The following is a 16,311-nucleotide window of genomic DNA, read 5'->3' as shown; positions in this document are numbered from 1 at the left end:
GCTCTAATTGGCGGCTACCTCGAGGTCACATGACATCAAACAATAAAACTGTTTCCTACCAAAAGCCTCTGAGCAGGCAACATTGAAAAATCTATGATGTTAGAGGGCAACAGTGCACTGTTGCCCGCGAATGTTGACCAACGAGTGAATGTTGGCCAATGACCACCGTTTTTCTCTAAGTCTGTGTTGTTCTATATAACAAATCACTCAATGACTGGTCTCTCGGGAAACCAGTTAATTTTTTTTCCCCTCAAATATTCTCAGGAAACAAAATAAACTGTTTCCCTCAGGACCAGTCCCCAAGTGCAGCTTCCTTCTTCCCACCATGGCGAGAATATTCTTGGAATATCTTATCTTAGTAAATCTTAAAGCTTCGTCAGAGTTTTCTGCTATCAGACATGTTGGTAGTAGAGTCTTTTAGCGGTAGGAACGACCATTCCAGCCACTGACCATGTCCGCCTAATAAATGTAATGGCTACTGGCCGCGTAATACAGGGTGTCTGTTTAATATGGTGTCGCTTAATACAGATTTCACTGTACATGAGGGGAAAACGACACTTAAAAGTTAAGTCCACATACGAGCGTAGTGGCTCATACAGCTGAAGCTTATCCCGTTTTCTGTACCATTAAGTAACTAGGAGTATTTCCACTCCCCCGTGGATGGGATGCTAGTCCTTCGCAGGGTTACCCCCAGCAGTAAATTCACTGGTACCCATTTATAAACCTGGGCAGAGAGAGGCACTGTGAGAGTAAAGTGTCTTGCCCTAAAACACAATGCAGCGCCTCCCAACTAATAAATATTGGGACCTTGGCTACTGTCTCTTAATAAAGGGTGTTCGTTTAATATGGTGTCTGCTTGATACAGATTTCATTGTACAGCAGGGATAACACAAGTCACATTCAAGTGTAACAAAAACACACATCAAACACAAGCTCCAGGAGCTTTATTTTAATTTCAATGTTTCTGCAAACGTTTACTGTCTGTTAATAAAGGGTGTCTGTTTAATAATTATGGTGTCTGCTTGATACAGATTTCATTGTACAGCAGGGATAACACAAGTCACATTCAAGTGTAACAAAAACACACATCAAACACAAGCTCCAGGAGCTTTACTTTAATTTCAATGTTTCTGCAAACGTTTAATAAGTCTTTTTAACAAAAGAAGTCACAAGAAATGTATGCACACTCTAACAATGATGTCATTAAGCTAATGGCAATTTTATACAGTTGGCATAATTTTTAAAACTTATTTTACATTAAAAAAAAGGTTCACTCTATTTATCATCATACACCAAGTTTTCTTCGAGTGATATCTGACAACTTCACACACACTGGATTGAAATTCAGTCCCATTCTGATGCAGAATTTGTTGGTTTTGCAATCCACTCTAATCTGCAGCAGTCGGCAAAACAAACACAAGCAAAATAGAAACTAAAACACGCAGGAAATTTCCTCATGTACAAATGACTGCATGGATATCACTCTGCTTCAAACAGAGCAAATTAACTGTACATTACACATGTTCGTAATTAGAAACATGGTACGACCTTGGGTCTTATCCTACTGACGAAAGGAAGTTTTTCTTCAATATCTTCAATCCTGCATTAAGCAACAGTGAAAAATGTTCCATCCAAAATCACGTCTGACAAAAATCTGTGCTTCATTTAAACAATGCATGTACAAACAACAATTTTTTTCCAAAGACTTCTATGTCCAACAAGAACCACATTTTCAATCAGGAACACTTCTATCCTCGCATCTTGACGCAGAATCCCATGATGTGCACTCTATCTCTTAACTTCACGCAGGTGGACGGGAATCTGCCCAGTCTGTTATCCTCGGCACATTGTACTTCACATTTTATTCAAAATATCACCTCATAGAGGGTGGCTTTCTTATCACCCGACCCTGTGACGATGTATTTGTCATCTGTTGAAATATCACAGCTCAATACGGATGAGGACTCCTTGGACTGCAATTGAAAAGATTAAAAGAAAAGGTTAATTGAATATCATTATCAGCATGCTTTTGGAATTTCAAGTAGTTTCAGCATCAAAACAATATTTTTAATGGTCTGATGTGGTCAACTTATGCAATATTATCACACTGACAAACATCATTCCATTTCTGATGGATTGCCTGATTTCGCCATCAAATTCTTACAAGTTTTGAGAACATGTAGTTGACACAAATATCAAACAATTCGCCATACCAACTCTGCCACCAAACATAACTGTCTTTGAAGGGCCGGAATAACGCCCTGAATGGCTTTTAAAAAATTGCTGATTACACTTCCAATACATAAATTTGCCCTGTGTACAGGCATGCTTGCAAATCGAAGGGAGAATTTCATATTACCGGTAGATCAGGAGTCACTCAGGGCCTTATTCCATGCACTCCTTAAAGATTTTGGTTCACAAAGATTTTGAAAGCAACATAAAAGATCTGCAGACAAGCTGATAAAGTAAACTACTGATGAAACAAGACCAACCTGGAAAATGCTGGCTCCATAGGGTGTTCTCCATGCGTTCAGCAAGTTATCTTTGCCTGTTGTAATGAACCACTTGCCAGAGTACGCAAACTTTAGTGACAGCACACAACTTTCATGCAAGTGTAGTTGATACTTGTCTGGTTTTGTTTGGTGAAGAACTTCCACATTGCTGTTCTCCATTCTAAAGAAGAAAAATATAAATTATATACATTTAAAATTAATCAATAATGATATTATTACAAGCTTAACATATGAATCTTCGTTACTGACTGCCACACATTTCTTTTAACATCGTCTCTAAGACCTTGGTAATACATTTGAAATATTTATCCCAATAACTCGACCCTCAATAACTCAAACCTCTCGCTAATTTGAACCTTTTTCTATTCCCCTCCAGGTTATTTTCTTACTAATTTTGCTCTCGATAACTCAAACCTTTTTTCGATTTCCCTTTAAGGAGTATGTAGTGTACCAATGAAATGCCATAGTTGAGTTTTGTTATTCACGTCACTTGACACTGCACGGACAATGTAAGGAGAAACTTGACAATGATCATAACTTACCCTACAGCCAGCCAATCGCCAGAAGGACAATATCCTAAGGAGAAGATCTGTGATGTAAAATCGTGCTGCTGAAGTTGTCTTCCTTCTCTTAGATCCCAGGATCTAACTGTGTTGTCTAAACCACCTGTCAATCAATCAGTGGTGTACAATCAGAATGATTTTCTACCTCCATCAAAAAAATTATCAGAAACTTTGTGTGACTAAATGTGTTTTGAGGATAGATGACAACAGAGAAATGAACGGTCACTTCAGAACTATTGCCTTCTTTTCAAACCCTGAACTCTCTCATCTGAATGGTGGACACTTTAGGCTTCTTACACAACCATAACAGTGGATTTGGCTGTAAAAAGTGCACAGATTGCAGACTCTTAAGAAAACTTAAGCAGTTTTGTGTGTTTCAAAATTACAGTGGATTGCGTATCAGTTGAGAATTTTGCCTTGGATTTCAGACTCCGCCTGTCCTGGAGTTCAGATTGTGGATACTAAAATTGAAAGTTTGGATCTGCTGGCATTTTATTCATTTTTTTTTTTAAGCTGTTGCCTTCATAAGTAGCATAGATCCGGATTTTCAGAACCGCAACAAATTGGGCCAAAAATAGCACAGATCAGCAGATTTGTGCACCACTATTCAAACCTCTCTAGAAAACATCTTGTAAGAAAATGCTACATTGAAATTAACTCGACTTAAGGAAAATGGACAAGAGATTAACAGTAGTAATTAAAAGAAATTTCTGATAGATGTTCCATACCTGTCCATAGCTTTGTGCCATCGGGTGAAATATCAATACAACTTGCGCCATCCGTGTGACCTTGGAATTGTCTGACTAATGTTTGATTATGTAAGTCCCAAACAGCGATATTTCCATCACTACAACAACTGAAACACACTTTAGAGTCAGGACTTATCGCCAGTGCATAACAGGCGGGAGCATTTGAAGTAAGTTCATTCTTTATTCTTGGTTGCGATGACGCCAGATCCCATATGGTAAGCGTGCTAGCTTCACCGCCAACTATTAGCGTCCTTCCATCAGGCAACAGTCGACAAGAGCGAATATAGTTATCTCTCTGTAAAACAAATGAAAAGACAATGAATACTTATTCATTTTATGGGGGACTACCTGTAATTCGGATGTGGCAAATAAATAATGATGATGATGATATAGCTACTTACCAAACACTCTAATGTCGATATTGGGTTTTTTCCACTACTTTGACCTATATCCCACACTTTGACACATCCCTGTAGAATGCAAAAAAAAAAAAAATCATTATGAAGCAATTTTTACATCACAATAATCCATTTTCAGTAGCGATCCACACCTAATTTGTCCTAAGGACATAAAAAAAATGAATGCATCAAAATGCTTACCTTTCCACCTGTGTAGACATGTCGTGTTGGATGGCTTATTGTAACTGCGCAAACAACCTCTCCATGGTTTAATTGGTTTATCTGTCTAGCGTGTCGGGGAATACTTGAACCAATCAGAGCATCTGGTGGAAACGGCACCGCTTGCATCTGACCGTCACCACTAACGTAAAACGAGTATGCAGGTTTGCCCCCAGGGGGCCCTGGTGGGAGGCCACCAGGTCCAAGCGGAGGCATGCCCACTCTTGTTCCTGGGGCACCATGTTCGAAGCCCACCTACCAAAATAAACCAACCAATTACAAGACTATTAATTTAACTAAGTATTAGCTGTATTTCTACCAGAGAGGTGTAGGTAAACAGATCTAGAGAATTGTCTGTGAGTAAATCAAGGTGAATACACTTTTCTCAAGCAGCCCCATCTCCTGACAGCTGGTCTAAGGGCCTTTGGAATTAATTCATCCCTTAAAATGTCTACAAAATGCCCATGAACAAGATGTAATCATAATATAATCATAACATTAGGCAGATGGTCTACATACCAGAGCTGATCTACCATAACCAATTCCACTGGCAGGCATGCTGGCAGCCATAACTGATGGTGAAAACGAAGTTGGACTGGAAAGTTCACTGCAAAGGAAGGTAATCAGGTATTAATTTCAAAAATTAAAACTAAGAGGTTTAGCATTTTTTTGTTTGATAAACCTAGATGACACTACTTCACAGGTGCACTACAGTGCACTAAAAAAACCCTCCAGAACTTGTAACTTTAAAACTTCTTTCAATATAGGTACACACTGTATTACCAATTAATTTTGTTCTGTTCACAAGATTAAGTTAATGGCTGCTTTACGCACTAAAATTAACAGAGCTAAGTGTCTAAAGCCACAGCTACTCTTTACACATTTGTTACTCTGGCCTTTTGTATCTTTCTTTGTACATTAAAATCATACCTGGCGATATTGTGAGGGTTAACAAACGGATAAGGTCCTCCTGGTACAGACATGGCTGTTCTCACGGCTGGTGCAGCTGAAATTATTACACACACAAAAATATAAGAAACACATTCAAAATGTTCTGTGTGACACTTAAGAGAAAATGGGTGGGTTTGAAGAAGTCCCCCCCCCCCCCCCCCTACACACACACACACACACACACAAAGGGATACACGTCCTTTCCAGCGATACTTACTCCTGGTTACGTTTTTTTTTTTCAAAGATCTTGCATATCTGAACATGACTTACCAACAGGAGTTTTGACAGAAGGTGATGATCTTGACGGACTTTTTCTTCCTGATGAACCGGTTTCTGATGATGGTAGTACGGCTTTGCTTTCAGACTGCAATAACAAAAAGTGATGAAACATTACAACCTGAACAGGTAAAGCTGCGACAAAACCATGGGAAAACACTGCGCACAAAATAACCTGACTAGTTTATCGCTCAACCAAACAAAACAAGGAAAATACTGTTCCATTTGAAATTGTTTGTTACACTTAAAGGGAGACAAAGAAAAAAAAATTCTTATCCAACGATTACCTTTGGATGTTTGGATGAGGGTGTAGATGATGATGACGAGGGGTTGGTGGGCGAGCCGGAATCTTTTCTAACTTTCTTTTCATTTAAAGGCGGTGAGTCAGGTCCATTCTCGACTCTGGGCGAATTGGCATCCTGTATAAAACAAACAAAGATCTGTTCAGTCTTGTGGTGAATATTTAATTAATATTAAACAACTAATTTTGTGCAGGAGCCTGTTGTTCTTAGCTATAGTTTATTAAGCTAATCCAAAATACATCACTTTCAAATTCAGGCTTAAAAGCCTTTAAAATGGTTTCTGCTAGTTTTTCCTTAATTTTTTTTTTATCTTTAGATGCCAGATATTCAACTAGAGCCTAAAATTAACATAAACAGGATTAAAATCTGGTTTAACCTTTCATCCAGAATTTTCATTCATTGGCTTTTAAACAACTGGCCCCTATGCTTATAACTACGTAAACAAGACTAGAAAACAATAGTCACGAGCGAGCACATTCTTTTGTATAGCCTCATAAGTGCTTTTTAAAGTTTTCCATTGAGTACACTTTATATATTTTCTTCCTTATACTGTTTGTTTAATTCCTTCTTGGAATAAATTGCAGCCTGGGCAAGAAACTAAGCTAGAATAAATTTAACTTATAATATAATCTTAGTACATGTATGTTACCTCATTAGAGACATCAACTACTAAGTCCCCGTCACTCTTTTCTGCGTCACTTTCCTAACAACAGAGCCAACAGTTCAATTTTAACCATCTGTTAAACATCAAAGAACTAAATGCTCAAAGCGTATTGTAAATGTTCAAACAGCTTTAACTTACCCCTGAATCCTTATCGTCTCTCTTCCGTTTGCTGTTGCTCTTTGTCCCTAAAGACCATGAAATTGAAGAAAGGAATTAGATTTGTTCCAGCTCATCTATAAAAATTCAGATGGAGTTTAAAAGGGGCTATGTCACGCAATTTTATGCAATTTCGGCACTGACCAACTGGTCATAGAATTATCTGAAGTATTACAATAAAGGCCAAAAGGGGCATGGATGGGCAAAATTCAGAGAAGATTAAAACGGACTGCGTTCGTGAAAACTTGAAAAATGTCGGCCCGACTTTTTTCAAGTTTTTCTCAATTTGTATGAAAGTGTCATCTACAATGCTCGAAAACCATCCTTGTTTGTTATGTGGCCATGATTTTACCAATAAATGACATTTGCTCTACCAATTTAAAGTTTACAACTCTAAATAAATGAAAATAAATAGAATTTCCTGAAATATCGTGACCTGGCCCCTTTAAATGTCATCTCCAACTAAATAATACTTAATAATAAATTAATACTCACCATTTACATGTCTTTCTCTATCGCGGTCTCTGTCGCGATCCCTATCTCGGTCTCTGTCGCGTTCCCTGTCTCTGCTTTCTCTATCCCTATCTCTATCTCGTTCGCGCTCTCGTTCTCGCTCTCTGTCTCTATCTCTCTCCCTATCCATGTGCCCGTCATCACTGCCATGCGACGACAAGTCAGATGCTCTGTATTTTTCTGATCGAGACATTGGTCCAAGTGGTGACAGCGAGTTCTTAAAGAAAAAATTGTTATAAGTTGTTAGAGTAGAACAAACTATTTCAACCTTAGTTCCAACCTTTGTGGAACAGTACTTTTAATTAATATGTGGCACTTAATTAAAAATATGAGCAACATTTTTAAAGGAAACCAAGTTTAGTAATCTTTTGATAAATTAATTGTTTACTGGTATATTACAAGACAGAGTTAATGAAAAGCAAAGTTTTGTAATATAATTGTCCTTGTCATATTGCAGCTACAGGTGTAACCCTTCTTTGTTTGTTTTTTTAATAAAGAACTTTTGTTGTTAACAGTGAATAGAAGAAATCTCAACAAGCTTATTCAAGTCCAGTTGAATCTTGGAAAAAGAAACTTAACCATGTCTGAGGAGATAAAGATGAGAGCAATTTTTTTCCTGAAAGAAATTACGGTAACTTAGATTTTTTTATTGTACACTTACCATGCCATCTAATGGAAGAAGCAGCACATGAAAGAAAGAGAAAAATATATCAGCAAAACTTAAAGAAGTTATTTCTACACTGAAATTAAGCACTCCCTTACAATTTGTTAACAAATTAATCTCTTAGTGTTCATATACTTATTACTCGAAACGTACAATAATTCAGATGTAGTTTAAAATCAAAAGTCGCAGGTAAGGTATAATATATTTTATTATTTTACTACAACTGTAGGTGTTATAGACAGAGCTCATTATATTGCAAATGACCCTCAGAAGGAAGGCAGGCTAACTTCTTTTTTTTTTCAACACCTCTGAAAACATGCACTTTTACAGACATGTACAGTACATGTACCTTTGTCCTCTGGTTTCATCATTGGTAGATGTGGAGGAACTTGACCTGACAGGGTGGATAAGGCAAGCAGTCCTGATGCTGCTCCTGGTGGCAGCTGAGGGGGAGTGGCACCAGGGTGCGGCAGTGGTATCGTGGGTGGGTGTGCGTGTAGACCTTGAAGGCCTTGCTGGTGAAGCTGTTGTTGCTGTTTTATGAGAAATGAAAGCGTCAGTTAGCTGCTGACAATACAAATACATGTACTTGAAGGGCTGCAAAAGTTCCTGGACCACAGTTTCTTTTGGCCCACAGTAAGGGGCAGGGGGCGGGAGCCCTGGAGAAAAGGGTGGGAAGCGGGAGAAGGGAGTGCAAGAAGCGGGATTCCTAAAGTGACGGGAACTTTTGCAACATTTTGTTATATTTCACAATAGATGTGGGACAAAGAGGAGAGAACGGCTACAGAAAGGGGCGGGAGGCGGGAGTAAACAATACAGGAAGGGGGATTAAAAAGCATGGGAGGTGGGAGGTTTAGACCCCCCTGTCCCTCTCCACTTTCAAGTACCAAGTTCACATTTCAAGAACTATCAAGGTGTTGAATTTTCATTCTCAAATTCAAGGACTTTTAAGGTGCATGTTTACAGGAACCCAAAAACATTGCACAGAAGAAAAACATGACACTTATGTGTCAGGTGTAACAGACAAATACTTGATCAAAAACAGCCATTGAACAAATCAAAACAATCTGGCGGCATCTTTCCTTGTGCAATAAATCTGGCATTTTTTATGGAACATTACTAATCAAAACACTTAAATTATCTTAGAGCAAACAAAAATATTTAGCAGCAAATTTTTTATAATTCAGTTTTTACAACCCCCCGGTCAGATAACAGAATTTATGACCTTGGCATTAGACAACACAGAGTTAACTATCGTCTATGACCTTCAAGAACAGTGATACATTCCCGGTCATATTATGCCCAAGGCATACACTCTAAATAAAACTGCACTGATTAATGGTTATGGATTCCAGCTTTACTGTTTTATATTGCTAGTCTTATTCAGGCTGTTGAATAATTTTTACAAAATTGTTCTTTAAGATACTCAGGAGATTTAATTTTTTGTGACACAGCACCAAATATTCAACTCAATATTTTAAAAGAAAAGTATGTAAAAAAATATTCATTGTCGTGGGTCCAATATACGTGTTCAGCTCTAAGTGAGTTTTAAATATAAGCATGCCAACAACTCAACAGCAGAATTTGTAAGGATCAAATTAATGAAGTTACACAAAAATGGTGTTATTAAGTGAAGTCACATTTCAACTGTCAAGATCCAAAAGTTTAGTTGTGAGTGATTATTTATAAGAGATTACTATGATAACAAGGAAGGAATGAAGAAGAAAGATTATGAAACATGCACAGAATCCATTAACACTATCAACAGATGTCAACAGAGGGAACACAGGATAAGAGAAGTCAAGTAACTGCTATCATTTTTTCGTGACCTTCACAGCAAGACAAGCCATTTCTGCTTGTGAACACGAAAATACTCTTCATGGATGAGTATTCTCTTTCTGGCAGTAAATTAAAACCAGAACAAATTGAACCTAGCCAGGGCAGTTCTTGTACCATTCATCAATTTAAGAGATTTCCTTAAATTCATTATCTTCTTAAGTTGAGCCTGGCTTCTAATGACATCTTATCAATGATCACATTATCCAAGGAGGAATGTATTGGGATTTAATCTCCAGTTATGAGCTAAGCTGGGCGCATTCCTGAGGTTCTGTCACCACTTGTGGGCTATTTTAACACATACAAAGTGACACATTTGCTGTAACCATCAGGACCACCTGACTTTTATAAGTAACTTAACCCAAGAATAATAAATGTTTATAGCCAAACGGCAGGTAACTATTAAAGATGTTTACATTCATTAATCAAATTACAACACATGGAGGGGTTCAAATACTCAAAGTACAAACCCCCAAGGCTAGTGAAATCAAAATCACGGCAGCAGATGTTAAGAGTTTAGTTGGCTAGCACAAAAACATTTTATCTCACTGTGAGCAGTGAGGTAACATTACACCAACTAGTAGATTTACACAGCTACAAGCAAAGTGGCATTGATTCAGTCTTATATGAGATGTGTCCTTGCTTTAATCGGTATATCAGTGGTACATGTAGATGTCAGCTATTGATTCAGGCAAAAATATGTCTATCCTTGCTTTGATCAGTTTATCAGTTTAAAGGCTCACTATGGGCTAAAAGATTTAAAAAGTCACTTAAAGGTGGTGGCTACTGATTTAGGTCAAGACATGTCTATCCCTGCACACTAAACAAACTGAAAACAAACATGATCTTTCAACCCATAATCCAAAAGACAAAACTACACATTCCAAGACAAGAATACTTTGAACTTTGGATTGACATAAAAATACACGGCATACAAATGGTTCGAAAATCCTTATTTCACAGCTTTTTCACAAAGGAAATAATATGAGACTACTGCTCTAAAAAAAAAACAATTTTTAAATATTTTTGAGTTTCTTAGGAATTAGATACAGAAAAAGGTTTATGATTTTTCTGACAAACTAAACAGTCCAGTACAAAAAAAAAATCATGTGGTTCCTGCATAATAAACATGTACAGCTGTCTGCAATTTACTTTAAGAATAACCAGAGAGTATTATCTTTTATAAGGGGTGGAGTGGATTTTACATAGTTTGGAATAATTTATAGGGAATTTTTAAATTAGGGGTACCGGCATTATTTATAAGGGGACTTTATAGAATGTTTGTTCAGTCCAAGCTCAGACTGACCCAAATACCACCTTTCTAGGTAGCGATTATGGATTGGTATTAATAGGATTGCTTTTCACTGAATTGTATCAAGTATAGGATTAAGGTTGAATTCTTACCCCAATAATTGCATTCAATTCTGTCATCGTCACTTGTTTAGCTCTCTCCACAGCTGCTGCAACTTGTTGTTGGTGCTTTAAATAGAATCGCACAAAAGACGCTTAGAGTTAAACAAGATCAACAAACTACTGAAAGCCAATATGTACATAAAAACATTTTAAAAGAAAATATTCAGATGATACCTTAATCACATTTCCGATTAATCTGATTTAAGTTCAACTGACTGTCTATAGCTTTCATAGTTGCTAGCATTATTTAATGTCAAAATCAAAACTTTTCAGGCCTTGGCCTCATAATTCAACATTACACTAAATTTTTTTGGGATGCTCTGAAAATGTTTGGTTAAGTCCGCATTTGAGCCTAGTGGCCCATCAGGGGGGGGGGCTTACCCCAGTTTACTCCTCCCTGGATTGGATGCTACATGTAGTCCATCACAGGGTCCCCCCCCCTCTCCCCCAGCATTGAATTCGCTGGTACCCGTTTATACACCTGGGTGGAGAGAGGCACTATGAGAGTGTCTTGCCCAAGAACACAACGCAATGACCCAGGCCAGGGCTTGAACCCACACTGCTCAATCCAGAGTCTGGCGCACTAACCATTAGGCCATCACACCTCCCCCTGATAATGGTACTGCTGGGTTATATGAATAAGAATCCTTGAGTGTTCACTTACAAGAGTTTAAAAACAATGGAAAAGACCAGTTAGTAATTTCCAAAGAGTGGTCACAAAGAGGCATTTGACCATTTTCCAATTTTCAGTTAGCTGGACTGCTGATTATCCAGTCTTGACTATACAATATATATCTTTGTCTGCGCATAATTGAGATTTGGCTATAACACAGACACTAGCACCAATTTTATCTTGTAAATGGGCCTTCGGCAGTTTGAAACTTGATATGCAAAACACAGAGCAGTGTATCTTTGCAGATATTTGGAAAAGGACATATGGTAATCATATTTTTACATTGGTTTAGTACTTGACTTTATTATTCCACTATTGCGCCAATTCACCATATAAGGGCAAAAGAACACACAAAATATGCCAGGTTATTACACTGTTGAACAGGTCAAAAATAGGACAAAATACGAGCAGACATTTTGCTCACTGCTTGTATTTTCATCGCCCATACTGGGCATGGAAAAATATCAAAATATCTGCGCATGCTATATGTTAAACCATTGAATAAGGTGTATGTTTTAACCCTTTACATTAACCCTGAAAAGTAATTCAAGTCGAATCATTTTACACCTGACAGATGGGAATGCGCCAAAGCAAATAAAGCAAATTCAAGAGAAAATTGTAGCCTCACGCACCCTACCATCTGATTACACAACCAAGTTATGCTTTAGTGTCTTATGTATGCCACCAGGCTGAGAAGGACTGATAATTAATGGCAAAAGATGAAAATAAATGCTTTTTCACTGGTCGTCAGTCAGTCTTTTTAGTATGTCACTGTTAAAATTAACAGGATGAGCACATGAAATTGAAATAAATATTTTTTTTTTCATTTTTGTTCAGTGATTATGGATATTGGTTGTATATTTAAAATTAATACTCACATCTTGAGAAAGGAAAGGTATGATCTGGGCACAGATTGCATTTAACCTCTTTGCAATTTCCGTCTGAAAGAAAAAGAATTTAAAAAAATTATTAAGTCTATATACAGACACAAGTGGCATTAAAAACTTAAGATGCTTTCAATGCATTGACAATTTAAAATTTAACTTGCTGCCAATATTTATGTTTACTCAGTAATTTATGGTTTTAAAAACATGTCAAACCACAACACATTTTCATCTGGTCGGGCCAATTTCCTCAAAGAAACAACTCGGTCTATCTAAATTGGCCTTCAAGCAATGAAAATAAAACAGACATTGCATGATATATTGTTTTGCAAGAGTAATTTGTGTCCACATCCATTATAAGTTTCCTTTTGCATAAAATTAGCCAAAGCAATGGGATGTCTGGCAGGGAAATTTGCTTAATTTTGTGGTTTATCCACAAAGGGAAATAGCACTAAACAAAGCAACTTCCTTTGAAAGTTTGCTAATTTGTCGCTAAGTGAAAGTGGCGAATGTCTTGAACCATAACAAAATCTTAATGAGGGTCGGGAAGGGTAACCACCCGTTTAAAAGGATGTTTAATTTTTTTTTCGTTTTTGTTTTCATCAAAATCTGTTTTTAGAAAAAATTGATCCCTTAAGGCAAGGGTCAAACCAAAATTATTTTTTTTCGACACTTTGCAGAATGGCCGGCGCCTTTTATAAAGTGAAAAAAATAATATTAATACACGCCTGCCCGCAAGCTTCGGTCACTCAATGTAAAGGACCACCTTGTAAACACACTGTGTTCGAGCTATCACGTCCCGACAAACGCTTCAATTGACGCCTACGACCTGGATTTAATTAACACCACAACAAAGACAAAGTGATGACAATATAAATCCCTTTGGGATGACAGACGCATAACAGAGCTGAGTGATCTGCTTTGATGTAGCTGGCCTAATCTCAATATTTTTACGTCCCAAAGGGATTACTTCGATTAGAGTTTTAGCGCGTACTGCGCCGGCCGGTTGAGCGAGCGAGCGTGTTAAACTTCTGGCAGGTGAGGGCAAAAGACTTGTGCCAAAATAAACAAATTTACACGAGCTACAATTAAGAGTAGAATGCTTGACATATTTCAAAAAGGCTCTAAACCCGTCACTGGAACGTTTGAGTATCTTGTATCCACCGTGGGCTTTGTGTTCAATTTGCAATTAATTCTTCCGTAGCCATTTGTGTTTATATTGGCAGCGCAATTCACCAGCGTGTTTGAAGAGGCCAAGCTTCAAGTAGATTTTAATTTGCATTTCGGAAAGGAAAAATGTAAACTATTAGTGGCTGTCGCCTAAAAGTTTGTCTAAGGTGTAATGTAAGACTGTTGTTGAATCAACGACGCCAAAAATTTAATCCTCAATTTTGAGGGAGATAAAGAAACTCAAGCACATACTTTTTCGTTCACATTTCCGCTCAATAGTGTTTATCTTTCGGACGGGATGAGTGTCAGCAAAGCTTGCCAAAAATAATTCGCTCGTTTATCTATCAACGGCTTATCTCAACGAGTGGAGGTATCAAGTGTTGTCGCCAGAAAGATGACTTTTTGATCTCGCTGAGAGGAATTTACATTGCAGAACCACTGAACCAAAGCTACCCACACTGTCACGTTTCATACCTGCTTATGCATTTCCACATTGAGTCCGTATGACATCTCGTAGTACTGCAAGAAAATAATGAAAAAATAAAACAAACGCCATCCAAGTGTGAACTAAGTTCCGAGATGTGCTCTTTTGGAGGCTAAGTGCAGGACAAAACACCGACATCGTATTATTCATGTGTAGAGTGAGATTCGAATCTTGATATTATCCAAACACGTTCCACAAAACACATCTGGTGCTAAACACAATAAACTCTAGATGGAGCCTAGCCGATTTTTCGGGATTACAAGAATTAAACACCGAGCTAAATTTCTTCCACAAATACAGATCAACTATCTATTGCAAATTAATTACAGCGGGGCGACTCCATTATTACACAATTAAAAGGAAAGGCCTCTGGGCAAGACGGGCAGAAAAGCTATTAACCTAATACAAACCTTATCGCAAGCATAAACGAATAGTTGGTATTCACATCTTGAGCCCAAAAACCTCTAACGTCACAGAAAAGTAAACAATAGAAACGGCAACTGGCTCAATAGCTTCTGCTTACTAAGTAGTCAAAAGTTCGCATTTTCGTGAATACACACAAGTTTTGGACACAACACTCCGCCGCGCGCTGGTTAATCGAAGGTCCTTGAAGCTGACATGATCAAAATACTGGAATAAAACCGCCAAACCCTGCGCTAGTTTCAGCTCACCATAACGTAATGTCTTTGCATTTCTGTCTTCTCGCTTGCTAGCTTTTCACACTCTAACTTCAAACTAAAAGCAAAAAAACAGTACAATGTAAATATTGTGTTGAAAGCCCACGATAAGATTAACTTTACATGACATAATGGATATGTATGCATCCAAAATAAATTAAAGTTACACGCCACAGACTCAGAGGTTTCTCGAAGCCTTGTTCTTCGAGAATCAGACAGAAAACGCAATTCACGCCTGATAAGACATACGGCAAACTCTAACGCGCCAAACTTGTATACACATAAATGATGTTTTTGGATCGGTTAATTCATGCAGGGAACGTTAATCAATAGTAGAATTTATAACTTACCTGTGGTACTGGGCTTGAAGAAAGTTGAATTCTTCTTTTATACGATCGCATGAATCCGCCACTGTGAACTTAAAAGGCTGGCCGGACGGTTGGTGTGGCGTCTGAAGGAAAGGAAATAAGCGATTTCTGAGCTCTTCTTGTGAAAGGGGTGTCACATTACGAGAGCCTGTTTTACAATAACCACCATTTCAACACGAATTTTCACTTACAGCATGGCGACTTTGATACATATTGGCCGACAATCCTTGATAGCCCTGTTCAACAACAGGCAAGCAGACGCAAGTTAAACGAAGTCCAAATTTTCCACACTCTCCCAATAAGTTGTCTTAACACGGCACATTGAAGTACTCAAGCATTTCACCGCGGACCGTTGTTCACGCTCGGCTCGCTACAAACAGTAGCTCGGGTGCAAATCGTTGACCAAGTTGACACTTTGAAAAAATTCGCACTGCAATTCTGAATAGAAGCTTTTTCGGCCGCTTCTGGCGAAGATTTCACCACGCTTTGAGTTCGAACTCGGCGGAGGAACTTGAACAAATATCAGCCTTGAAATCGACACAGCAAAATGACACGGGAAAACGCGGCACGCGGTCCAACCAACATGTAACACCATAACACCCCAGGGGGAACACCATATATGGAAAGTGTTTAATCTATATTTATTGCCAATCTAGTCAAAACCAATCAAACATGACTCAGGAACAGAAATATCCCACGTGGGTTTGTGTCATCTCGTGGAGTAAACAAGACCCAATCAACGTGAAGAGTGTGTGAAAAAACACCCGAAACACCTGCATTCTTGCCGCCTTAATGAGATCAAGGGTGTCATTCAGACTTTAACGAGCTGCTTGAGACG

General features: G+C 38.1%; 1 protein-coding gene across 1 annotated transcript; it reads right to left on the bottom strand.

The window, feature by feature from the left end:
- Positions 1-1,084: 1,084 nt before the first annotated feature.
- Positions 1,085-16,068, bottom strand: LOC144651696 (transducin-like enhancer protein 3). The gene is made up of 21 exons (XM_078511648.1): positions 15,665-16,068; positions 15,456-15,556; positions 15,100-15,163; positions 14,419-14,463; positions 12,769-12,831; positions 11,209-11,283; positions 8,318-8,501; positions 7,966-7,973; positions 7,287-7,521; positions 6,774-6,820; positions 6,621-6,674; positions 5,957-6,088; positions 5,664-5,757; positions 5,373-5,448; positions 4,962-5,049; positions 4,425-4,697; positions 4,227-4,295; positions 3,805-4,120; positions 3,056-3,179; positions 2,493-2,673; positions 1,085-1,973 (listed from the first exon to the last, which is right to left on the bottom strand). Exons 1-21 carry the CDS (start codon positions 15,683-15,685, stop codon positions 1,866-1,868), a joined length of 2,358 nt encoding a protein of 785 aa, XP_078367774.1. The 5' UTR covers positions 15,686-16,068; the 3' UTR covers positions 1,085-1,865.
- Between the last annotated feature and the right edge of the window lie 243 nt (positions 16,069-16,311).

The sequence above is a fragment of the Oculina patagonica genome, chromosome 1 (assembly GCF_052425735.1).
Source record: "Oculina patagonica isolate OP01 chromosome 1, crgOcupat, whole genome shotgun sequence".
NCBI lineage: Eukaryota > Metazoa > Cnidaria > Anthozoa > Scleractinia > Oculinidae > Oculina > Oculina patagonica.
The sequence above is the reverse complement of the archived record's forward strand: the minus strand, read 5'-3'. Positions and strand labels throughout refer to the sequence as shown.

Excerpts from the sequence above, each read along its gene's own strand:
- LOC144651696 (XM_078511648.1), bottom strand. The coding sequence starts at position 15,685 with ATGTATCAAAGTCGCCATGCT. Across the intron at positions 15,557-15,664 it reads TGTATCAAAGTCGCCATGCT|ACGCCACACCAACCGTCCGG; the intron begins GTAAGTGAAAAT and ends CCTTTCCTTCAG. Across the intron at positions 5,449-5,663 it reads TTCTGTCAAAACTCCTGTTG|CTGCACCAGCCGTGAGAACA; the intron begins GTAAGTCATGTT and ends TAATAATTTCAG.